Source organism: Schistocerca cancellata, chromosome 5 (genome assembly GCF_023864275.1).
Source record: "Schistocerca cancellata isolate TAMUIC-IGC-003103 chromosome 5, iqSchCanc2.1, whole genome shotgun sequence".
NCBI lineage: Eukaryota > Metazoa > Arthropoda > Insecta > Orthoptera > Acrididae > Schistocerca > Schistocerca cancellata.
Genome location: NC_064630.1, coordinates 58,712,207 through 58,739,257, shown reverse-complemented (window position 1 = coordinate 58,739,257; position 27,051 = coordinate 58,712,207). Strand labels below are relative to the sequence as shown.

Sequence of the window (27,051 nt, the reverse complement as noted above, 5' to 3'; positions counted from 1 at the left end):
GACTGACAAAAAGTAACTGATTCTGCAATGTGAAAATGATCAGTCGTTTTATATACATGGCAACTGTCGCCTGCTTCTCTTTCTGTAGCGTTGTTGGTAACCAGTTCCAGGTTAGGAGCTCCATCAAGGGGATTGCTACACGCCTGGTATTTGTAGAATTGAGCCAGGCGAGGCGGTAATGGACACTGCGGTGACGGTCAAACTGATCCGCGGCGCGCTGACAGGGCACGATAATTGAAACCCGTGTGAGACCGGATGTTTGTTCTGTTCCAGACATGGGACCTCTGTGACACGACCGCCCATGGCCAACATGCGCTACTGTGAGATGCCACGAGATGTGTCGTGCGATAGCCTGGCGGCTCTGCGCATCGCTGAGGTAAGCAAGCCTATCTGTATGTAGCAGTAAAAAAAATGCCGATAGTACTCCCAAGTTCAGTAAGTGTTACCTCATACGTATCACCCATGTATTAAATTTGTGTTTTTGTAACTGTACAAAAGAAAACCACACCATGACGTCTTTGCATATTTTTAGCGCGTGAAAGCGCGTAACTACGAAGAATGATTTGCAGTGAAAAATCGGAAAAACTTTTTATTAACTCATTTCACAACCTCGTTGATTACCTACGCTGATCACCAAGAACGTTGCTTGCCCACTGCGAGACTGCATGCCCCCCTACTGGAGTTGCAGGCGTATGACGCGGCAAGGAAAGTGCGAATATGTGTACGGAACAGAGACGAATAGAGAATCATCCTAGTGACAATATGGGGCGCAAACCGGGGAATCTTCTGACGGTAGCGGCTGTGACGAAGAGCTGATTGTTACGCCAGCTGTATGTGAGTGAGCGTGCGTCTCGGAAACGGCACAGATGGTCGACTGTTCGCGTCCTACTGTCGTGAGGATCTGTGGAAAATGGTCGGAGTTCGGTGAAGCCACGAGCAGGCGACGAGATGTTGGGCGTCCACACCGCATCACAGATGCTGGAGGTAGGCGTGCCCGCTGTCTTAGACAGGATAGCCGGATCTCACTACATAGTACAGCCAGCGCTGGTGCAGGTACAAGTGTTTCGGAGCATACCATTCAGTGCACTTGGTTGATTATGGGGTTTCTCGGTAGAAGACCTTTGTGTGTTCTCATGTTGATATCCAGTCAGTCAGTCTGGATTGCAGTGAGCATGAGGTCGCAGACTTTCGACCTTGGATCATTGCAGACCTGTCACCTGGTCGGATGAATCGTGTTTCTGGATACACCGGCATCCATGCGAACGGATGTTCGAAACATGCCCTGCGCCATGTACTCAGGGCGGTTTCGGGCGGAGGGGCGGGAGGGGGGGGGCAGTATTATGTTTCGTTGAATGGTTCGTACACTGATACTTACTGATGGCCCAGCATTGAAATCTGCAGCAGTTTGTGGAAGGGTTGCACTTTCGTCACGTTGAACGATTCTCCTCAGTCGTCGTTGGTCCTATTCTTGCTGGACCTTTTCCGGTCGCAGCGATGTCGGAGATTCGATGTTTTACCGGATTCCTGATATTCTGGTACACTCGTGAAATGGTCGTTCGGGAATATACCCACTTCATCGCTACCTCAGAGATGCTGTGTCCCATCGCTCGTGCGCCGACGATAACACCACGCTCAGACACACTTAAATCTTGATAACCTGCCATTGTAGCAGAAGCAACCGATCTAACAACTGCGCCAGATACTTGTTGCCTTATATAGGCATTGGCTACCGCAGCGCCGCGTTCTGTTTGTTTACAAATCTCTGTACTTGAATACGCATGCCTATACCACTTTCTTCGGCGCTTCAGTGTATATATTACGAAGAGTGATTGTCCTACAACAGTCCTATGGGGTACACCTGAAGTTACTTTCACGTCTTAAGTCATCTGTCTGTTGAGAATGACACGCCGTGTTCCACCTGTGTTCAGTCCGAACTGCGCGCACAATTTCTGCAAAACATCTGGTTTCTTCGGGCTTCATCGTGAAGCATTGGATGCATTCGGTCGGAGGGTTGCGTGCTCTCTGTAAAAAAAAAAAAAAAAAATAAAAAAATAAATAAATAAAAATTAAAAAAAACTGAGTCAGGGAACCAACGATCAATTTTAACGGATGTCTTTTGACGTCCGCCACGACCAAACGCAACGAACTTTATCGAACGAACGAAAAAAAATAAGAATGCACAGACACTTTGCTTTTGGGTACGGTGTTTGAGGGTCATATTTCGGGTATTCCTAGAGAGGTGCAGTTATACTGTAGATTTTTTCATTACTCCATTTGTTGTTTCCCTCTTTACGGTTCGACCCAATGTAATGATATCAATTTCCGAATAATCCGCTTTGGACAGGGACGGGAGGACAACGCCGATGGCGCGAGCCCCGAGAAGTCCCCGTCGTCGGACGCGTCGCCGCCGTCCGGCTTCCTGGTGAACGGCACGGAGACGCCGCTGCTGAGGCCACGGCCCACGTCTGCCGCCGCGACGCCTCACGCCGAGCAGGAGGGCGCCAGGACGGCAGCAGCGGCTGCAACCGCGGGGGGCCAGGGCGCCGCGAGTCGCCGCACGCTGCCGCCACGCGCCGACTCCGGCCGCAAGATCTCGCACCCCGGCGCCGCGCGGCCCGCGGTCTGCTACGACAACTACGGGTACGTCACGTCACACTGCACTGCACGGACAAGGATCCTAGGTTTGATTCTAGGGGAAAGGGGAAGTGTCACAGTTACTGTCTCTGTGCCCATCCCACACACAACTCCTCCCCTGCAAGGGAAAAACCCACTTTTAACATGCCACAGATGCCTACAATTACAAGTATGATGGTAATAAAATATATTAAAAATTAATACAATAGTAAAAATAATTTGCTTACATCGCTTCAGCAATAGTACAAGAAGTTGCAGTACACAGAAATACAGCTAATATTACAAGAGTCCATGAAAAAAAAATTGGTGCAGGTACATGGTAAACAACAAGATTAGATTAGATTAGTACTTGTTCCATAGATCATGAATATGACGCTTCGTAATGATGTGGAACGTGTCAGGTTAATGAAAGGTGTCTATACAAGGTACTACATTAGACAAAATATTACATGTCACTCAATATTTTTAATTTATTTATTTTTTTTTTTTATTTTTTATTTATTTTTTTTTTTTTTTTGTGTAATGGTTGGGAAATTACCCACTTACTATATCCAAAAATTCATCTAATGAGTAGAAGGAGTTGCCATTAAGAAATTCTTTTAATTTCCTTTTAAATGCTGTATGGCTGTCTGTCAGACTTTTGATGCTATTAGGTAAGTGACCAAAGACTTTTGTGGCAGCATAATTTACGTCCTTCTGAGCCAAAGTTGACCTTGAGTCATGAAGATCATCCTTTCTCCTAGTGTTGTAGCCATGTACACTGCTATTACTTTTGAATTCATTCGGATTGTTAATAACAAATTTCATAAGTGAATATATATATTGTGAGGCTACAGTGAAGATTTCTAGCTCTTTAAATAAATGTCTGCAGGATGATCTTGGATGAGCTCCAGCAATTATTCTGATTACACGCTTTTGTGCAATGAACACTCTTTTACTCAATGATGAGTTACCCCAGAATATGATGCCATACAAAAGCAGAGAATGAAAATAGGCGTGGTAAGCTAATTTACTCAAATGTGTATCACCAAAATTTTCAATGACCCTAATAGCATAAGTAGCTGAACTCAAACGTTTCAGCAGATCAAAATTAAACTTTTCACTTGAGGGAGGACTTGAACCAAGGACCTCTCGTTCCGCAGCTGCTCACACTAACCACGGGACCAATGTAATGGATGGTACAGTATGTGAAAGACAAACACTCAAAACTTTTTCTTACAGTGTTATAAATATTCTGTGTGTCTGCTGTTCATCACATATCTAATTGCCAGTCCACCTGCCCACACATGACCCAGCACATGGAGACTGACGGGAAGAAAAGCTGCTACCATGTGGTGTCAAGAGTTTTTGAGGTTCTGTAGTAAAAGTGGAATGTAAACAGCATGCTTTGTGTAACACCATAAGGAAAAATGTTGTGAGCCAACAAGTCTTCTGACTGTAGTGTCCACTGGAGTAGTGCCAAGTCAGACTATACAAAGTGGCCCACGTGGTTGGTGACGTCCCATTCAGATAATCTCGTCCAGAATTGTAGTAATGTGGAGAGGTGCCATTTTCTTGTAACATCAACTATCTGTCGTCAGTTCTGTCACGTGCCATGAGCCGCAATTGCAACTTGTTGAGAAAGGTGATACTGTCAGTCACTACCAATTGGCACTGGGCAAATTCCACACACACACACACACACACACACACACACACACACACACACACACACACACACACACACACACACTGCTTTCTGTGCCTGGATCACTGCTGTTTTCAGCAACTATAGTCAGTGGTGCCCCTGTTGGTGCTTTTCCGAACTAAATTGCTGGCATCATGTTTAAAAATAACTTGGAGTGTGTGTCTTACCCGTACTGTATCATTTGTTAAGTTACATGTATCCATTTATGTACACTGATTTGTTGTTCTTCTTGTTCTTGTTCTTCTTCTTCTTCTTCTTTTAAATGTTTCACGGACATTGTAATTACTGTGTATAGCATTTCAGAAGCATACATCCAGAACTTTGAGATGTACATGTCTCAAGCGAGTGATTTAACAACTGTAATGGTTTTTCATCATTGACACAATATAAAATTGACGTTTAAACTTGCCATTCTCAGTATTTCGCAAAGCACAGCAATTGTAAATACATGTCATCAGGCTACGGCTAACAGAGAGTGTAAATTTGGGGCAACTTGTCGCATTCAGTTACTTCTACCATTTCCCTTTGTCTCCTGTAACTGAACTTCCTCTGATTTGCCACTTCTACCTGTGGTGGACATAAAGAACCATGTCAGATTTATTGTCAACAGCAGGTACGGTCAGTCCGTGAATGTGTCTCTTTACCTACTAGAATGTTAGCAGTCTGGCCACAAATCTATACATGTGGGTTGGTTCTCATGCAAGCAACTGAAAAGTTTTCTGTGTTATACTTAGCTCTCAACTTCTATAATTCCTTGCCATTTTTGGCACTCCTTGACTGAGATAATCCTGCTAAATATCAGTGAAAACAACCAGCAACAAATGGTACTGATAGTACTTTCATAGTTGAGAAATAAACTTTAAATATTGGTTATTACTTTTTGAAGCTGTGTATAACTTTTGCTTATTAAGCTTCACACCTGCTCATGTTAATTGATCTTCTGCATTTTTTTCTGTCTTCAATTTTTTTATTGACTGACATAATTAAATTTGAGCAAAATTTTTTTTGTGTTGTTTCAGTTGTAATTCAAATTTAGCATTCAACTAGAGCAGTGGCTCCCAACCTTTCTGAAAACATTACACCTTCTCTCCATCACCATCAACATTAGCATCTAGCTAAACTATATTTCTAAAATGAATAATTTTTTGTTTATGTGTGTTCTATTAAATCACAAACTAATGATTCAGTGAGACAATTGGTACTCCTTATTTACAACAGTCTTTTAATAAAAACTGCTTTTTTTTAAATATATATAAAATGAAGCAGTTCTCAGTGCATTGTGAGTGCTACCTGCAATTTCTCTTCTGAAAAGGAAGCTAACCATCTTCATCAAGGATAGACATTTGTTAAGATAAACTTTCTCTGCACCACACCTCTCCTTAGTGACCTGCAGACTCATTTCAAACCAACCAAGTGAAAATGTGTACACTATACTTACTGTTTACACTTGATTGCTGGACTCCTTAACACTCATTTCACAAGGTATAACATCTGCCACAGTGTCTCACGTTAATGCTAGTATTTGAAATAAAAAAGTGTAATTATTGATAACTTGGGTACTTAATATTATAACCTTCTGAAACATTGATCTTGGTGTAATTATTGATAACTTGGGTACTTAATATTATAACCTTCTGAAACATTGATCTTACAAAAATAATTTAGTTTTGTGACACCCACAGTTAAACCCTTTCATTTTTTACCCAACAGAAAATTTAATTTTAGCCCCCCAGGGAGTAATTACCCTAAGGCTGAGAACCACTGAACAAGACTGATGTGGGGAAAAGAACTGAACCCAAACTGTCCTTGTCTCCCCAGTATGACATGCAATAGTCCATGCGTGCCAACAGGACAGCAGCATTTGTAACACTATAACAGCAAGTTGTGCTGTGTTAAATCTGGGATTAGTAGAATACCAGAGAATCATTTCTAGAAATGTCTAAGGAATTAAGTCTGTACAACAGACTGCGGGAGGGAGCGTGTGGTCCCTCTTTACCTGAACTGTAGCACTTATATCTCGTGCCACATTTGTTCTGTTCAACAACATTATTGTCCATCATGTATAGCAGCCATTTCCTAAAATGGCACACACATTGGGTTGTTACTATTATTCTTTCACAGTATGCATAACAGCCCACATTACTATACACACCTTAGTGATCTAGGACCCAATCAGGTGCTGGGAGAAAGGTATGGAGAATACCACTTGAGTAGATTAGAACTCGCATCACCATTACCAACTCTTGTGTAAGGTTCATTTCTGTTGCGTAACTGAGTGAAGCGGTCCATTTGTAAGACACGACTATATTTGGGAGAAGTAAAGTATAGGTACTAATCTGATCATGCAGATTAACTCGCACACTTCTCTCAACATGTGGTATGTGGGACAGATTATATGACTTTGTAAATTACTTGGAAACGTTTATTGTCGGATCTGGATTAATTGCCTGCACTGATACTCATCCAGTCAGTGTAAATAATGGTCACTAGCCTCACTTTTGCCCACAAGACAGGGTTAAACTTCTCCCGACTCCAAAGTCAGTGCTGAAAGCTCTGTAACTATGTAACTGCTCTCAAAAAGATATCCTAGCTGGAGTGGACTGGAATGCGTAGAATGCTAACAGTTCGTGTACACCTCCAACTGGTTTCTAACAACACTGGTAACCTCTACTAGAGTGAAACAGTATACATTTCAGCTTTAATGGACCAAAAACACGTAAAAATAGATCACTCAAAATTTCCATTGAAGGAATTCATTTGCTTCAATTAAGCCTTGCCAAGTCCACTTCATTCAGAGTTAATTTTCTGTTGGGCAGAAGCAAATCATAATGGTATCTACTATTTTTGAATCTTATTCTAAAGATACTTAGTTGTCCCGAGACAAACACCCACCTTGAATATTGCTGATCAACACAGGAGATGAATTGTATAGTATGTCAGCTTCTTAGCCAGTTTTCTACCATGTGTTTGTTACTGAACAGAACTGTCATTGGTTTCTTCCCCTTTTTTAATGTCTTAATTGTGTTAACATCAGATTTTCTCTTGCAGCTCATTGCCACATAGCGTTGGTGCTCACAGTAAGTCACAGAGCTTACCGGCAAACTCTTCTATCAAGAGCTACGATTCAGTTGTCTTTGATGCACTGAGAGTACCACCTGAGGACTTCGCAAGCCAGTTGACACTGCTTGATCTGCAGGCCTTTCGCAGTATTCAGCCTGAAGAGCTAACGAGCTGTGCTTGGAACAAACGCTCTAAACTCACCGTGGCACCGAATGTTGTGGCCTTCACGAGACGTTTTAATCATGTATGTGACCCATTTCGAAATTATTTCATGTCTAATAACATTGTGATTTTATATCTTTAGAAAAGCTTGTTAGATGCATTATAGACTTGGTGCTGTGTATCTCGCACGGAAATTGGTAACGTCATTTCTGTTGACTAAATTATTGATAAATTTAAACAGACTCCATGCTACGGATGTCAACGTTTTAGTTACAAAAAATTATTTTCCTGAAAGACTGACAAATTTATTTCGAAGTTGCTAGTAGAGTAAAGATTATGTGGGGTGGAGTGGGTGGGGGAGGGGGGGGGGGAACCTTACAGTGGTTGCACAACAGTAATGTGTTGCAGTTGTTAATGTCGTTAGAAAAGTAATTATCTTCTGCTTAGGGGATAGTGGAAAAAGGTAGAAAAATTCTAATTTGAACTGAACTTGAATATTAGGTCAAGTAAGACTTCATTTATTATTCACTATTCCTCTTATCCCCATCCACAATGATTGTAGTTTAGCAAAACCTATATTTAAGTTTCAATTACTTACTAATTTTTTTTGTTACTTTAATGCATACAGTTGTGCAAATTCAGTCAGTGATCTGCCCCTATTATTTTGTTGAATTATCATTGTGCTTATGAAAGTTGCCAGTTACAGTTCAGCCATAAAAAGATAAGAGTAATTTGAGAAACAATTCCTTATTTTGCTTCTTTGTTTCCTATCCCTTTTGCAGTAGCGGGGCCTATAAAATAATCTAATGACACCACTTATGAATGTGTTGCTTTTGTAAAGCATATAATACTCAGTTGAACAATGTTATACAGTGGTCAAAACACAAGGCTCTTATTCAAGAGAGGTTGGGTACTTGACCAGTGTTTCTTATTGGATATCGTGCTGAATCTAAACCTCTTCAGATCATTTTCTGAAAGGTTCCCTCCTAAAGGCTGCAGTGTTTGTTAGTTGTACTAATGGTTTATCTCTGATGACTTTGATGTAGGTCAGATGCCAAACTTTAAGCCCTCTTCTCACTGATTTTGCAGTTGGCATTATGGTTTAGATGGTGGTATGAGTATGGAAGTTTCCTCATGTGATGTTAATTAGGTTTTCTTATCTGTCAGGCAATAGGAATTTACTGTGCTTATCTATTTGTTTTGGCTTCTACATGTCACAATGATTTTATGATTAAATAGATGGTTTTCTCTTGGTTTTCATATTTTGGTATAATGGTTCTATTTTTACACGATGTATATTTTTCTCATACACAAAAAATAAACTTTTGTTTTATTGCCCATAGAATTTGCTGTTGTCATGAATCTACAAGTTGTTTAAGAAAGATATGTTAATAACCTTTTTTATTATTTTATTTCAGGTCAGTTTTTGGACTGTACAAGAAGTTTTAAATGGCACTACACCAAAGCAAAGAGCAGAGGTTCTTGCTCATTTTATTAGGATAGCAAAGAAACTATATGATCTTAACAATTTACACTCACTATTTGCAATCGTATCATCCCTGCAAAGTGCATCACTTTACAGGTCAGTGGGAGAAAGTTATCACAGTAGTTTTTCTTTATTTTGTTGCAAATGATTATGAAAACATGATCAAGCTTTCCTAATTCCAATAATGTTTGTTTTAATGATTGTTTTTATAATGTTTTGATACTCTGTTCTTTGACCCCATATGCAGAAACAGTATGTTAATGGAAATTTTGTTACTTGACTTCCAAAAAATAGTAAGTAACTACTAACATTATAGTTAGGCATTGAACAGCAGGAAAGCATAAAAATAAGGTTAAACTAATTGCTGTGCTTCCAGAAAATGCTGCTCCTCGAAGTTAACAGAAAATCAGATGCATGTGCATCTACTGCTCAGAATTTCAGCTGTATGGCAATAGTTACCTTTACTCCTTAATATTGTCTCGATTCTGGCCAGGACTCTCCACTATCGTGTTAATGTTGCACATCATTTATAGCCTTTGTATTTGGTAGATGCTTTTTATTTATGCGATGTTGTTGTCTACATTGCAGGTTAACCAAGACTTGGTCATGTTTGTCAAAGAAAGAACGACAGACATTTGATCGTCTTGCAGAGGTGTTTTCAGATAAAAATAATTGGAGCAACCTAAGAGAACATATGGAAAGTCTTAAACTGCCTTGTGTACCGTACTTAGGTAAGTTAACTTTCAACTTTAGTGTACTTTCAGGATCTGTTTGCATTTGCATTTTTAGCCACTCAAAATATAGAAAAATAGCTTTTTGCCAAGATGGGGCGGAGACACTCGAAGGAAAAAGTGTATTCTATCTAGCTTCTGATACAAGGATGTGCTGAAAATGAGGATAGAAAATGGGTGGATGTTATATCAACATTCAGGAACTAAGAAAGGTAATCATCTACATCAAGAAAACTTTTGTGAAGGAAATTGGCAGTAAAAGAATACTGACAGATAAAATTCATAAAACAAGAGGAGGGTGTGAAATAGTGGTAGACAGATGCGACAACATTCTTCGCGGGGAGAAAGTTGATACTACAGAGAAATGATCCATCTGAAAAGTTAAGCACACTTCTAAGCTTCTTTCACGATAAAAACTTGCTGTGAGGTCAGTAATCAGTTTGATCTCAGCAGGGTTCTTATGTATAATCGCCAAGGAAAGTAGCAATAAAATATATAAATTTACTTTTACCCAACTGCTGATCACATCATAGTAATTGCCCTGGAAGTAAATTTTTGACCATTAAGTGGTTTAGAAGGGGAAGTGGGGAAATAAACTTTGTCATTAAAATCTGTGGCTTCTGCAATAAACTTAACCAGATGATCAGAAAATTCGAGGACATAATCGCATTACTTGACATGCAACTACTAGCTAAGAAATAGAAATTTTACTTTGTTGAAATATAATGAACCTATGTAACCTTGCTAAGTGTGCCTTAGACTGGCTGATAGCCCAAATGTATGTATAAGGAAGTATTCATTCCTGGAAGGCCAACCACATAAGCAGGGTAAACCTCCTCCAGTTACTAGCGAAGTCCTGTCTAAACCCAAAGTTACACGTACACAGTTGGGAGTAGAGTATTGGAGAAACTTGATCCAATACTGGTTGCAGGAAGTCAGGTCCTCGTGTTCATAGCAAGCATCCTCAGAGAAAACACAATCAGAATCCATGGTGAATTAACCCATTCCCAAGGAATCCAGCAAATGAATGGAATATTGCAGGGAGATACTAAAAGCTGCACTATATTAAAGTATTCATACATGACGTGATCCAAAGGTTACATTCAGAAGTAGTAAGAAATTCGGCTGAATGCTGATGAAATGATCCTACTATCAGAAAGAAGAGAGCCCTGCAAGAAGCCATTAACAAAATGGAAGAATGGTCGAAGGAAAACAACTTTGTCATAAATAGGGATAAAATAAAAACAATGAAATTCAGGAAAGGATGATGCTTGGCAAACAGCGACAAATTCACCTGTGGAGAACAAAAACTTGAAATAATCATAAATTACAAATTCCTAGGAATAACACTGCTGTTGACAGGCCTTACCTTTTCAAGTGAACTGAAGACACAGTACTAAGAATGATGACTGCAACATGTGAAATACAGAAACTAAGTCTGATATCCATAAGAATATCCCTGAGACTATTCTAAATAAAGTTTGTGGCCATTGCATTGTACGACATACGGCTTACGTGGAAACACTACGCATACGCAAATCTCAAATGACTAGAGGGAGTCAAGTCAACCTACCTGAAATGTGCTATGTGTATCAAAATAAATGGAAAACAATAACTTGGCAGGCACATCCTTCTACATTGAAGATGCCATGTTGTAGCCGATATCAACCCCGCAAAGCACAAACTCCTGGAAAACAGGCAGTAAAAAGCAAGAGATAGGGATAATGAATCCTTCAACACTCCAGCAATGACAAATGATAAATGGAAGTAGTCGACATTAGGGTACACCACTAGATATACATAATACAGAATATCACAGCCACACCAACAGTTGTCAGTGCAGCATTTGTGGAATGATCTTACTATGCATATCACATACAGTAAAGGAAGAACACCACGTCATTACCTCACTGTGCAACTGATGATAAGTTTAGTTAACTAATTCATATCCTGTACACAATGTGTTTAATAAAACCTTAATAAAAATAGCCCAAAAGCATTATTGAATGAGTGCTTGTAAGTCTGGGATTTTAATACCACATATGAAGATCAGTTCAACATTTCAGATTTATTTGTTTTATGACAAAGTTAACAGTTAATTTTTATTACCAGAGCAGTTAAGTGTAGTACATAAGTTCCACTTTAGTTGTATTCTGTTTATTTAGAATAAACACCTGTTTGTGTAATATAAACAGGTAATAGCCTTGGTAGATCCAGTAGGAATCTAGTGTTCGTAATTCTACTACTCAGTAGACACCAGAAATACTTTATTTGTAATAGTTACGCAATCTTCTGGCATTGTTCACATGCACTTGGCAAATACTTACATGCTTTAATTTAATATCTGATTTTTCTAATGTTCTGTGTACTGTCATAAATGTAGTACTGTAAGTATAGTGTCCTATATTTGTTACAGGATTGTTTTTGACTGACCTTACATATATTGACATGGCACATCCTCACTCTGGGGGCATGGAATCTGAGCAACGCCGTCTTAAGATGAACAACATACTTAGAGTGATATCAAATTATCAGCAGTCTGACTATTCCACTCTTGTGCATCTACCTCATATACAGACTTATTTACGTTCTGTCAGGTACATTGAAGAGCTCCAGAAGTTTGTTGAGGATGATCAGTACAAGTAAGTATTTCGCACAATAGTGGTGACTTTTTTCCACATTTGGTCTTTTCAGATCATTTACAATACATGTCCTAGGAAAGGTTTACAGAATGTTTGCAAAATTTTCTGGGTGACATCAAAGAAAAACCAGTATCATATAAGAGACTATGAATTATTAAATCTGAACTGTTGTTGAATGGGCAAATAGGGGTAATTTTTTGTTTAGATTCCACTCAGAATTCTACAGTATCATGTTTAAAAAATATTTTGATTTAACAAACTGAAATGTTTCCACATTTTTATGGCATTGCGTTGTAACTGCTGTTTGTGATGTCAATTAAATAACCAAAGAAAAGATCATCTTTCCTAAATAAGTTACAACAATGAGACAGTTATGGTTGAAATAAGACTTCCCACAAGGAAAAAAAGTTCTTTCTTTTTAGTTAAACTTTCACTTGACGCATTCAGAATCCATTAGTGTGGCCATTATATCTCTTAATAATTTCCATTTGTGCAGCAAGTTATGTAAATGTCCTCATGTGAAAGGATAAATTAAAAAGTGTTAATCCTGGTAAATTGTTACGTAATGCCTAATACCACCCAACACAGTCTGCTCTTAGCAAACTTTAGAAATCAAACTGCTGCAAGCATTTCTTTTATGTTGTGTCCTAAAGAGAGCATAGAATCTATCTTGAATAAAATTTTTGTTGGTTGTGTTGACACTTTTGGTGAACTGTTAATTGCAGGTTGTCCCTAAAATTAGAGCCTCCATCTCCTGCTCCAAGTTCATCCAGCTCCAAAGAATCAGTTTCTGATGCAGTGGCTTCACTTAGTCTCTCACCTGCTAAAGGACTGTCGTCAGGCTCCTTGAGGCTTGCAGCTGGATCAAAATTTGTGCCCACTCATCGCAAATGTCGCAGTCTCGGCACCAAGTGAGTAAGAGTACTACTTTTGCATGAAACATTGATTTAAAAATTGTGAACATCACATTCACGTATGTAATGAATTTGTTGCTTAATTTATTTCCAGAAAAGAAATTGAGTAGGTACTGTTAGTTCATTGATTGAAAGTGGGGAAAGTTGTTAGGGAAGGCAAAAATGTAGGCTGACCGACAGTTGGATTTGCTTTATAGGAGCATTTCTGTATCCATGTACACAGGTATTAGGGTATTACTGGGATTAGGTTGCTAATAAAAAATTCCACATTCATTGATATTTGCCAGGGAAAGACACCAGTAGTGTTCCTTCTGTTAGCAATAGATAAGCCCCCTACTTGAGCTACATCATGACTAATGGTGGCACTTCTCTTTGACACTGATCTGGTGATCTTTTGTTGAGTCACAAAGATTCTTTTGTTCCAATTAAACATCTCTGGCTTGTACTTCTGTGTACAATCTATGGTGTATAGCTTCATATATATCAATTTATGTCCACATTGACAGTTAAACATTTTCATCAAGCTAGTTCAAGTTACAGAAAATAGCATCTGGACAGTTTGGAAGGGAGTGAAAGAATGGTTACAGCATGTTGAAGTTGTTAAGTGACCTATGAGATATGCATGAATGGCATTGCTGATAAGAGCATTGAAATCCACAGAGAAATGCAGGAGAACAGTATCTGAACAACCTGCCGCAAAGTAAATATTCCAGTTTTTTCTGTACTCTGTTATTCATCCATATCCACATTGTCTCCTTAACCTGTAATGCCCCCCTAGCATCTATATTATAAATGCATGCATGTTTACACACAGTGAGATTAAAAATACAAAGTAATATCTATACAGTTTTATTTATTTTAGTTTTTTCTAATTGTGTTTCGTAGTATTACTTTAAAGGACATTTGTGTTACTTGTATAAATCAACTAATTCGTCTCTTAAACACACACACACACACACACACACACACACACACACACACACACACACACACACACACACACTCTCTCTCTCTCTCTCTCTCTCTCTCTCTCTCTCTCTCTCTCTCTCTCTCCCCCTCTCCCCCGTTCCCCTCTCCCCGTGTGTGTGTGTGTGTGTGTGTGTGTGTGTGTGTGTGTGTGTGTGTGTGTGAGCTGCTTCACACTCACTGACAAACAGATATGACGAAAAAACCAAATCAGGTAGTATTTAGCACCAGGCAAATAAAGAAAAAAATCACTGAAAAATAGTGCTGTGTATGTTTCTATCACAGTTCCAATGGCCAGGTTTACAGATGATACCATCAATATAAATGAGAGTAAATACACTTAGAAGAAGAAGTGGGATCATAACAAAATTATGTTGAAGTAAAACAAGCCAAGGTGAACAGTACTGAATATTGGCAATATATTCATGTATTAGCTAACTTTGAAGCACACAGTCCAGTCACATTAATGTGACCACCACATACATTCCGACATCAATGTGTGGTTACCATGTTTAGAGGGTAGGTGGCAGCACTATCAGTGGTAGGTGTATGAGGGGACATGAACAACGGTGCAGTCATTGTCGTAATGCAGAAATGGAGTGATTAATCTGATGTTCAAAAGGGCATATTCACTAACTTTAAGGCCAAAAGTGGGAAGCATTTCTGAAATGGCTAATTTTGTAAAGTGTTCACCTACTGCCGTGGTTAAAGTATATTGTGCATGATAAAATGGCACTATCCAAAACAGGTGTCAAGGAAACTGTGGTGCACCACGGGCCACAGGTCACAGCTGGTCACGTTAATGTGACAAGGTGGTACATATCAGTTGGATATCCAGTAACTTAACATGGAAAGATAGACACATTCCAAATAATAATCGAAATAAGCATGGCTACATGTAGAATGAGATTTTCACTCTGCAGCAGAGTGTGCGCTGATATGAAACTTCCTGGCAGATTAAAACTGTGTACCCGACCGAGACTCGAACTCAGCACCTTTGCCTTTCGCGGGCAAGTGCTCTACCATCTGAGCTACCGAAGCATGACTCATGCCCGGTCCTCACAGCTTTACTTCTGCCAGTATCTCGTCTCCTACCTTCCAGACTTTACAGAAGCTCTCCTGCGAACCTTGCAGAAAGGTGCCGAGTTCGAGTCTCGGTCGGGCACACAGTTTTACTCTGCCAGGAAGTTTCATATCAGCGCACACTCCGCTGCAGAGTGAAAATCTCATTCTGGAAACATCCCCCAGGCTGTGGCTAAGCCATGTCTCCGCAGTATCCTTTCTTTCAGGAGTGCTAGTTCTGCACAAAGGTGCCGAGTTCGAGTCTCGGTCGGGCACACAGTTTTAATCTGCCAGGAAGTTTCATGGCTACATGTAGTCTACCATGACAAAAAACAGTTATTAATGTGACATATCAGGTTTTTTTGTTATTTCCTTCGTAGGGGTAAAGTGGAAAAATAGAGCTAATTGGTATTTATTCACTCTTATTTATTAACTTAATGACTAGTACTGAGATGTTAATTTGAACTTAGTATTAGCAATGTGTTCTTATTCTCTCTCTAATAGCAAGTTAGAATTATAATTTCAATATATCACCCAGTCAAATGACTGAAAAAAAGGGAACAGTTAGGCCCCAAATTTTGTGTACCGAATCTATATGTTTGTCATGTGCTTAATCAACTTAATTTTTGGCTTGTATTTATTTTCATAAACATTTTTTGAATCTGCTTAAACTCATCTTAACAGTGTGACTTGCATATGTGTGATGCATGACATGCATTCTCTCCTTTTTATTTACACGTTTCTAGAGGTGGCTTTACAGTCTGATTTATTCACTCATATGCTTCATAGGACAAGACTTTCTTTTAGTTCTAAGAGAGAGGTGTTTGAAAATTAAGAATCTTGTGTCTAGTTGTCATTTGAATAACTTTCCTTAGTAACAATTGTGCTATACTTAAATGCAGTTCCTCTTGAGTGAAGGTGTGTCATCTGTTCACCAGATTCCGTAGCACAAGCCTTCCTCGTAACTTCCACAAACAGCAACATCAGCTGACAGGCTGGGTTCCTAGTGGGTGAGTTTTTGCTCGGCCCATCTTGTCTGTGTCACATTTCATACTGCACATCTCTTTGCCCACATTTATGCCTCGTACATTTGTTTGCTTATGCATGATACTGTGTAACAGAAATGTCATTGCATCATAGATTGCTTACGATACAGCTCAGTAAATATGAGTAGGTAATTTTTTCATGCTTTTTACATTTCTATGGCCATTCCTAGTGACTCATTTTGTACCAGGCCGTACCTAGTGACTCATTATGTGCTATATTGTGTGTATTCTCTCTTTATCACTCTTTCAGGAAACTGGAAACAGAAGGATTTTTTTTCCCTTTTAAGTCAACTCTCGATCCCTGCCTCTGCTGTCAAAAGATAATGGTCAAAAGAATCTGTATACAGCCAGTAGCAGGGTATTTTCATATTGTCTTAAAATGCGTCCATTGTCATTGTCCTTCTGGCTTAGTGAAAATGAAATAATATATTGTTTTTACTCATGACAAATAATTACTGTTTCATTCCCATACGTTCATGGAAATATTTTGAATGATAGCTATTTTATCACTAAGCACCTCTAACACATTGCTATTACCATAACAATTGTAGATGTTGTTAGTTGTTTTCATTCTTCATAATCCATCCATTGACAGTTTCTCATTTAATCAAATATGGTGGCTTCTATGTCCACAGCCATTTGAATTCATTTTTGTTGCCATTTTTATGAGTCCGCTTTTGTTGTTTTCATCATTGTTGGTGTTTGTTTTCTGCATGGTGCATGCTTGTGTGCATGGGAAGTTGTAGCAGTCATGAATTGTTTAGAATAATTCTTTAATGTATTCCTAATCTACACATTTATGATGGATGTTTTTTAATCTTTCTGGGCATGATATATTAATGGTGTGCTTCTGTGTGTCCTGTTAAGCTGTTGTTTCAATTTTATGCACAATATACGATCAATATGTACAGCACATTTGTGTCGGGGTCACATGGAGTGGAAAAGCTTAAAGGATTCCAGGAGCGTTTAAACTCTATGCATGTAATGTAAAATTCATGATGGATCTTGAAGGAAAAAAAAAAAAATACCTTTCTTGACACGTTTGTTAAGACTCAATGGATCCCTGGGTCAAACTGTATATGGAAAACTTAGGCATAATTGACCTCTGTGTCCACTTCTCGAGCCATCACCATCTGTCACAAAAAAATTTGCTGCCAGAGACTATAGGCCCTAGTGTTTGAACACTTTCAGACAGAGCATGCATTGCCAAAGAATTAAAAAAATTATGTGTAAATGTTCTGAAGGAATGGGTAGTCAAATCATCAGATTGATTGTGTGATACAGTAAAAATTAATAATGCATAAGAAAAAGTTTGAGGCTTGTACTGAGGAAGAGAAGCTAAAACTCACTTATATATGTTATGCTGGCCGAATATCCAGAAAAATTGGTAGACTTCTACAGAAGCATGGCATCCAGTGTATTCTACTCCATTCAACTAACACAAAAAGCATTCTTGATAATAATAAAGATGCTCTTGGTCAATAGAGACCGTGTGCATATCACATTCCATGTGAATGTGTCCTGTTTTATATGGGGGCAGATTGTCAGACCAGTGGAAGGAAGATACAAGAAACATCAGCGACACACTCGACTAAAACAATGAAGCAAATTGGCTGGTACTGAGCCCTGCTTGAAATATGATCATGATATGAAATATGATGAGACTAGTATTGTGGCGCAAATGCTGTTTCTGGGACAATATAATTCAGAAGACAACCAAAATGATGATGTCAGAAAACCTAATAAACAGGGACAAAAGTTACAAATTTAAATAAAACTTGGGGTTCGGAATTCAATTTATTAAAATCTCACCATCTGTTGCATCCACCAGAGCTGGAAAACACTGAGAGAATTTGTGTTGTTGTATTACAGTGGATAAAGGCTGGATGTTCCTGGAACCCTTAAAGCTTTTCTGTTGCGTGTGACCACAACACAAATATGTTGGCCACATACTAATCATGTATTGTGCATAAAATTAAAATAAGAGAGCATTAAAGGGTGTATTGGCCATCACAAATAGAAATTGGCTCTAAATAGTGGCACAAGACAAACAATAGTTCACTGTAAAGTTGGAGCCCAGGCAGTGAGTACACCTAACAGCAAAACTTGCAACACCTGAAAAAAATGCCTGTGCCGGTCCACAAAACACTGTGAGTGAAGTGAAAACAACAACTCAGCAGAACACCCGAAAATGCACCATTAATGATTTAGTAATATTTTAACTTTGAAAGTTACATAAAGTGACTGCATCAGTTTTTATTGTTCCTTCTGAGTAAAGACGAAATAGAACACAACACAATCATTTGCTTAAGAAATATCTACAAACTGAGTAGGGGACTACATCATTCTGTAATGGACGCCTAGTACAGCCATAATGATTTCGTATCATTAATGAAAGACACTGTATGCAGGGATAACGGTTAGTGATATACTTGTTGGAACTGCAGGAAGAGTTGGAATAATGTTTGTCGGAACATGTAATTACATACAATGGAAGGTTTTTCCTGACACAAGTAGTCATTTAAAACAGAATCTAAGAAATGCTATAACACTATTGTTTGGTTGTTTCAGCATCTTCAACAAACAGTCACATGGGATACCATTCAGTGAAGATGAGGACATAGCACTGAAATCAAGAAATCTCCTTGACGATTCTGTCATTGAGGAACAGCTTCAACAACAACAACAACAGCAGCAACAGCAACAGCAACAGCAACAGCAGCAACAACAGTCACCTAAAGGCAATGGCTGCCACAAGGAGGTAGACTTGGAAGATGAAGAAGGTCAAACATTACTGCATAGATGTGGGTGAGTGACACCAGAATTAATAAATATTGACATCTTAAAAGTAAAATCAGTTTCTGTGCCACACCCGAGTCTGGAGTGGATTGTAAGTTTAGAAGACAATGTGGTATTTGTTAAAACTGAGTTTTAGTGAACATCATTTGCACAGTTAAATTCCGTGAGTGCAAAAAATGAAAAACAAAAACAGAGTTACTTATGCAAATGTTAAGGCATTAAACAAAATTCATTGGTTACTAGGACTTTCACAGGAAAGCACTGTTTACTGTCATAATAAAAACAAAACTTCTCAGTAAAGCAAGTCTTCATGAAATTACTTATTTCTTAAAAACAAAAAAATGAGACTGGAGCTAAAATGCCCAGTTCCTGACAGCGGAATTAAGTGACTTACTAATGAAACAATAATGGTATGCATCCAAGACTTTGTTAAACGTTATTGAGATTGTGGTAATGTAGTACTGTCTACTTCCCAGAAATCAAAGCCGGAGAGTTGCAAGAAGTCTGACACACCTCATACACTATCTGTTCATTTCTTTGCACCTGGTAGACAACCTCATTGATATAGAATATAGTTAGTACTCACTTTTTACTTTTCCTTGTGATAGATATTTAGAGCTTGTTTTAGTAGTACAAGTACAGTGCCATGCTAATAATGTCATAATGAATCATTGGTTTATTCAAAGAAAGTACTTTATCATATTGTGCCAAATCGGTGATCATGCGGAGAAAGTCTCTTTCAAGTGGGTGAAACTGAGTAGATATTTTGTACTGATGATTTCTGTATTGATAGAAGCACAATTTACAAGTTTTGAATGTTAATGAACCATGATACAGGTTAAGCAATTAAAACAGATTTTACTGTAATTCATGTTTAATATCTATGAAGATGATTTTGAATATTAAGTTACATGGACTGTCGTGGACAAAATTATACACTGATACTGATAATGTAGCAATTATATTCATTATTTGATAACAAACAATTTCTTCATTTGTTTGAACATTTAGTGTTACTTAGCAGTTCACTTTCTTGAAAAGTTCATGAAAGTTCTTCAATTTCAGGTCTATAGTGTCGACAGATTCTGATGAGTTTTGCCAGGAAGCTGGATCTCATTATACAATACAAGGTTGCCTCAGGCGAAAAACTGTGTTAAAGGATGGTCGGAAGCCAGCTGTCTCATCGTGGCAGCGTTACTGGGTTCAGTTGTGGTCGAACTCCCTTGTGTATTACCCTCCTAAATCATTTAAAGGGTAAGAATGTGCTATTATTGTATTAAACTAAATCACCCTTGGTACTAGAATTCCTTTTAAGTAATGGTGCTTCAATGTTGGTCTGGGATTGTACAAGTTGTTAGATAGTTCACATCATTGATGCATTTGAGGGATTCAGTCACTTGGAGGAGAATGTGTGGCTAATGGTATTCTTGCCTTATATTAATATTCCATTTGTTCAGTTTAAGAAGGAGCCTACATAAAGAAAAGCAAACTGAATAAAAGTAAATATAATTATGATGTAATTGGACAAATAAAAAAATCTACTCACCAAGTGTTAGCAGGAGAGCAAACTTTTGGAGCCAGTGTCTCCTTCCAGAAGGGAAAGGAAAATGGGTGAAGGAAAAGGACTGGTGAAACTTATAAAATCGGGATAGTTTGGAAAAGTTGCCCAGAACTCCAGGTCAGGGGTTCTGAGCGACTTTTCTGAACTCCCCATTTTCTAAACCATTCCAGTCCTTTTCCTATACAACTCTTCCTCTACCTTCAACCTTTGTCAGGAGGAGGAGCCACAAGCTTGCAGATTTAAATACCTTTATATGCGTGTCCTGCTGCCACTTGACAAGTAGATTATCTATCCAATTACATTATTTGATATGAATATAATAGAGGGAAACATTCCACGTGGGAAAATATACCGTATTTACTCGAATCTAAGTCGCACTCGAATCTAAGCCGCACCTTAAAAATGAGACTCGAAATAAAGGAAAAAAATATTTCCCGAATCTAAGCCGCACCTGAAATTTGAGACTCTAAATTCAAGGGGAGAGAAAAGTTTTAGGCCGCACCTCCAAATCGAAACAAAGTTGGTCCATTGTAATATGAGACACAATTTAGGTCGAACGAAAGACGATACAGCTATAGTAGTTTGGTTCGAGTCGTAAGCTTAGCAGTTAAACTTTACCAGGTAGCCATTGCTATGCGTCAGGCGCTCCGTCCGTATTTATACGGGTACCCTTCCTTTTTCACGTGCTTCGTCTGGTTTGAATGGATTGCTTATTTTGCTTTGATCTGATAAGTGCCGTTTTCTTTGTTATAGGTGTTTACGTCACTCTAAGCTGAAAATGCATTACTGTACTGTGTCATGCATTGTTTGTCGCATTCTGATAGTGCGTATTTACGGCCTGTCGCCGCTCGCGACATGACTTGCTTTTCTGCGCGCTACCGCCGCTTTAAAAAAAAAAAAGAGGAGGAATCGTCTCAGCGAAACAATGGCAAGAGACTACAGTTTGTTGTTACTTACACTGCTGCCTTCTTTGATAATGATCAACAAGAACCAAATAATAGACTGCGTATGATAGAACATGTTCTGAACGAGAGTTAGGCGCAAATTTTTCTCCGTTTGAAAATCTTTGCGGCCGCTTCTTTAGTACATCAAATTCTGCGCAGAAATTAGTCATCTTACATTTAAAATCTAGTCAGTTGCCGTGCTTCATTTCTGACTATATCACTATTAGGCATAAGAATATTACGAATATAAACATGACACGATACGTATATTCTTCCGCGTTTGCTGTTGTTTCACTCTAGTTTCGTAGTTTATTAGGCAGACAGGATTTAAATGAGATAGCAGCAAACACGAAAGAATACATGGCAAAATGTTTATTTTCGTATTATTCTTATGGTGAAGAGAATACTACATGTGATTCACATTTCATCAGGTTCCTATTAGCAACCATCTCTTCTCACAGGTAGGAAAAAACTCGGAATGTAGAGTTGGCCATATTGACAAACATCCCTAACAGTCTTGCCAGTCGGATTTTCGTAGTACATTGAAATTCTGCTACATTCGAAGATGAACAATACGGAATTTGTTTTGGCGCCAGTATTTATCTTTGTGCCCACAAAGCATGCTTGTGTAGCGCTACATATATTCGACGGTAGAAGTTAGTTGTGGCGGCACCTACCAACATTTTTCAGAACTTCCGCTTGCTTTGCACTCAATTCTAAGCTGCAGGCGGTTTTTTGGATTACAAAAACCGGAAAAAAAGTGCGGCTTAGATTCGAGTAAATACGGTATCTAAAAACAAAGATGATGTAACTTACTAAACGAAAGTGTTGGCATGTTGATAAAAAAACACACACACACACACAAAATTCAAGCTTTCGCAACCAACGGTTGCTTCATCAGAAAAGAGGGAAGGAGAGGGAAAGACGAAAGGATGTGGGTTTTAAGGGAGAGGGTAAGGAGTCATTCCAATCCCGGGAGCGGAAAGACTTACCTTAGGGGGGGGAAAAAGGACAGGTATACACACTCTCTCTCTCTCTCTCTCTCTCTCTCTCTCTCTCTCTCTCTCTCTCTCTCTCTCTCTCTCTCATGAGCGCCCCCCCCCCCCCCCCCCCCCTCACACACACACACACACACACACACACACAAAAGCAGACATTTGTAAATACCCCAGGTCATTATTTACATTATATTTTCAAAAATTGATAATTTTTGTCAGTAAATTTAACTAATATGCTGCATGTCAGAATACGCAAAATAAGAACATTAAAATAGATTTGAAAATATTAGTTTTATTAATCACTTTACTGTTTTTCTGGAAATACAGAAGACTAATAATTATGTCTCAATATCAAAAAATGGGGTCTTATTACTTTAGTACTTGTTGAACAAGCATGACACTATTACTCACAAAATATACAGCATATGAAAGAAAGTGAAAGGACATGAAGGGTTGATACCAAAAGAGAACACACAAAGAGCAGTAATTTATTTGTTTTACCCCCCCCCCCCCCCCAAAAAAAAGGGCAGAATATGTAAAGTCACATTTAATAAATACTTAAAAACATTGTATCTATTTTGTTCAGAGATTCTTAATTGCCCATTCATAGATAACCAGGACAAACTGACGATAGCTTGACCTAGTCTGGAAATAACTATATTACAGTCTGAATACAGTCAGTCTATATAAATATGCAGTCTGGCCACTTACGAAATATTTCCTTATTTCCATGAGTTAGTTTTTGAACCTTTTCAGACTACCCTTCATAAGAGACATTCAAAAGTTACATTTTCAGCCAATGGAAACTCCAGGTAGGAATGTCAACGATGTAGGAAAAGATAGATTGCTACTTACTGTAAAGAAGACATGTTAAGTTGCAGACAGCCACAATTAACACACACAAAGCATCCAGCAACAGCCTTCATCACCAAAAGGGAAACACACACCATTCATACACACAAGTAAGCTTGCTGAAAGCTTTGTGTAGGTGTCATTTAATTGTTGCCTGTCTGCAATTTAATGTGTCTTCTTTATGGTAAATAGAAATCTGTTTCTTCCTACACTGTAGAAGTTACCTTTTCATGTTTGTAGCATGATGCTGGGTGCTAGAGGTTTCTCCTCTGTAACAGAAAGTTATATGGGAAGTTGTCAAAAAATGAATTTATTTACTTACTGCAGCAGTATTGGAAGTATGAGTTGTAAGTAAAAACATTCGAATATAAAGTAGGAAACATTTCTGATGTTTTGCAAAATTATATTTCTTTGGTCATGAACTGGCTTTCAGCTTTCTAGGACATTGAGGTAAGATGGGAAAAGCTGGTGTTAGAGACCAGATATAATTTTCAGGAGATTAGGAAGTGTTTCCTGTTTAAAATTATCATGTTCTGCCAAGCACTTCGAGAAAATTTAGTTACTATTATAAAGATGTTTGTTTTTGATAAAGTGTACAACTAACATGTATTTCTTCCAGAACTGCACTAATAACATGAATATGTAACTTCTGCATTGCCTTATCTAAAGATAAGAATCAAACAACTCAAAAACTAATTAATTGAAATAAACAAATATTTCATAACAGATTGGTGCAGTTACCTGTATTTATATTCAGTTAATGTACAATCATGGTGTTCGACAATATCCGTAATGGATAAAAGAAACAGTATCTTAGCTTTCTTTTGATGGGTTGCAAATCCTCACCTCTCACTGGTAACTGGTGTGAAGTATTAAGAAATGCACGTAATTTATGCTCTGTTAATACAATGTACCAATAAATGAATTGCAGTTCAGAGTTAAATCAAACCGAAATCTGCACTCAATTTTAATGATATGTGTGGCATAGATAAGCTTTACATTTATTTAAAAACTCTTGTAACATGGTAGCAAATCCTGTTAAGATGTCAGCAGCAAGTTTGTGTAATTCTCCTCTGTATCCTGTTTTGTTTGTGCTCACAAATGCATAAGATCTTTAACTTTCATACTAGCTTCATAATTCATTTGTAAATTCCCATTTTTTTTTTTTTACAGAAGTGAGAGATCAGACTTCAAAGGAGAACCTTGTAAAATGGTATCTGTTGATGGGTGGTCAGTTGTGCTGGGTGACAATCCATTCCAACAAGATGTTTTTCAGCTCACAGACCATGAAAAAGGTGAGTTGCATGTGAACATTTAAGAATTACTTAAAAGTAAAAATTATGTTTCTCACTTTTTATAATCTTGTTTGTGTTTGACAAATAGTATATAAAATGTCAAATACACAAACAGGTGAGTGGCCATTACATACCCTCAGTAGGTGCAAGTTCAGTTCATGAAAGTAACAGTATTCCTACATTTTCAACTAAAGTTCTTTCTTCAGGGGAGAAGAAAGATGGGGTTCTGTTGTTTATCTTTGTGTACTGTTGGTGGTGTGTGGAGTTGTGCATTCTGTAAATATCTACAGCGCAGCCCATCTGTTCCAATGTGAATTTCACGAATTTTGAATGATATTTTCCTTTTCATGCAATTTGAAATGTGTATTTCTTCTTTTCCAATCTTGTCCAATTACAATTTTCTGTTAATTCTTCCATTTTCCCTGTTTACATTCTCTTTCCACCATTTTCTATTGGGTAAAGTTTTTTATTTATGAGATCATATTGTGAGTGCACAATACGTACACCTGCTTTTGATATTTTTGTTTGTCATTATTTGGCATAAAACGGACACAGTTAAAAGGTTGTAGAGACTGTTGAGGAATGAGACATTTTGGGAATGACTTTATATACTGCAAATAAGTAACAATTCATTTAAAATCTCACAAAGAATGCTATGATCCTGATCTTCAGTGTATTCTTATTGTTGTGTTTCAGGGAATGTATATAAGTTCAAAGCTGGCAGCCGCTCTGCTGCCCAGCAGTGGTCTCGCCATCTACATCAGGCAGCCCAAGGAACCAAGGAAAAGCCCTTACCTGCCAACCTGATGTCATTTGAATAGATACAAACACATTATTTTGCTGTCCACTACTGTGTGATGCTGTGTTACTAGTGCATGTGAATTTAAATGTTATGAAGTGATTGGTTTGAATGTTAATGGATAATCCTGATGGAAATGTACTTGTCATCACAGAACCATCTGAACTGAGATGGAGACAACTCATACAAAAATGCGTGACACAAAATAGTAATTAATATGAACATTATTGTACATTTTCTTTTGTACACAAATTTTACATTATGTAACAAGATGATGTAGAAACTCTGACATACAGTATCATATTTAAATGGTCAAGTGTGTTTTAAAAAACCATAGTAGAGGTCTATGAGATGACAGAGATTTGTGTAACAGTCTTAAATGAGCACAGTGAAGATTGTGGTTTGATGTGCTGTCACTGTTAGAGAAATTGCCAGTGTTACAATGTTGGCAGATAAATTCAGGAATCTCCATGCAGTCTTTACAAAAGTAGGATAGAACATAATCATATCTCATGAAAAAGTGTAAAATATTGTGCAATCATAAATTGAAGAAAGATAAAAAAATCTAGTTCTCACTTGCCTTGTATGTATAGAAGGTGTTATGTGAAAAAGAGCCTAGGAGTCATCTCTTTGGTGGTACTTTTTTATGAAAATTTTGAATATGTTAGGTGTGTGTGTGTGTGTGTGTGTGTGTGTGTGTGTGTGTGTGTGTGTGTGTGATTTCAATAAATGCACTACACTACCAATAATTGTATATGTTATCTCTGCCGGCCTGTAGAGAAGTGCTTAGTTTAGTAAACCTTCTGTTAATAGTAATACGTTTCATAAATCTGTGCAAATGCAATTGTTTGAAGGGTGCTTTGCTATTGAGCCTTGTGTGTGAATGATGATGCAAATAAAAATTCTGTATATAGAAACCAATATATTTGACATCTGCACAGCTGATACATGTTATCCTCGTACATAATACTCACTGCTTGTAAACAATAATTTGACAAGTGTCTGATTACTGTTGGGATCAATTTTTTTATTAATTTTTTATATGTTGTATTTAATACTATAGCTCTGAGACTGATTTTTATGAAAAGTTGTAGTTTTCTTAGAAACGCCAGGAACAAGTTTGTAACTTAGTAATGGCCTATACTCAGTGACTATCTCTGTGTGTGGTGTTTGATGAGACATATCTGAAATGATGCTTATTGTCAATCTCAGGTAATAATTACTCTTAATGTTTCGATTTTTGAAGAGAAGAATCTGAGATTTGTTATGAAGTTTTGTTTAAAGCATATATTCTTGTTAAACTATTCAGAGCTTGAAACATTGTGTTATTAAGCATGAGGATAGTTTCTGCAGTTTAAATAAGTGTACCAGATGTGTCAGTTGTTTTGTGCCTTCAGATGTGATTGATTTAGC

The 27,051-nt window shown here is 38.0% G+C and overlaps 1 protein-coding gene across 6 annotated transcripts in view; it reads left to right on the top strand.

Annotated features, from left to right (window-relative positions):
• The window catches only part of LOC126187537 (ras-specific guanine nucleotide-releasing factor RalGPS2), a 394,688-nt gene extending 368,331 nt beyond the window's left edge, over nt 1–26,357 (top strand). For 5 of the 6 annotated variants that reach the window (XM_049928682.1, XM_049928683.1, XM_049928677.1 and 2 more), the window contains 12 exons: nt 274–376; nt 2,345–2,640; nt 7,370–7,625; nt 8,962–9,125; nt 9,618–9,760; nt 12,177–12,402; nt 13,128–13,313; nt 16,283–16,354; nt 18,962–19,198; nt 20,255–20,443; nt 24,718–24,839; nt 25,536–26,357. In XM_049928682.1, coding sequence (XP_049784639.1) covers nt 302–376; nt 2,345–2,640; nt 7,370–7,625; nt 8,962–9,125; nt 9,618–9,760; nt 12,177–12,402; nt 13,128–13,313; nt 16,283–16,354; nt 18,962–19,198; nt 20,255–20,443; nt 24,718–24,839; nt 25,536–25,660 — 2,091 coding nt within the window. In that variant the 5' untranslated portion in view covers nt 274–301 and the 3' untranslated portion in view covers nt 25,661–26,357. The remainder of the gene's footprint in view (nt 1–273; nt 377–2,344; nt 2,641–7,369; nt 7,626–8,961; nt 9,126–9,617; nt 9,761–12,176; nt 12,403–13,127; nt 13,314–16,282; nt 16,355–18,961; nt 19,199–20,254; nt 20,444–24,717; nt 24,840–25,535) is intronic. The other variant, XM_049928678.1, reaches the window with a different exon arrangement.
• The last annotated feature ends 694 nt before the right edge of the window (nt 26,358–27,051 follow it).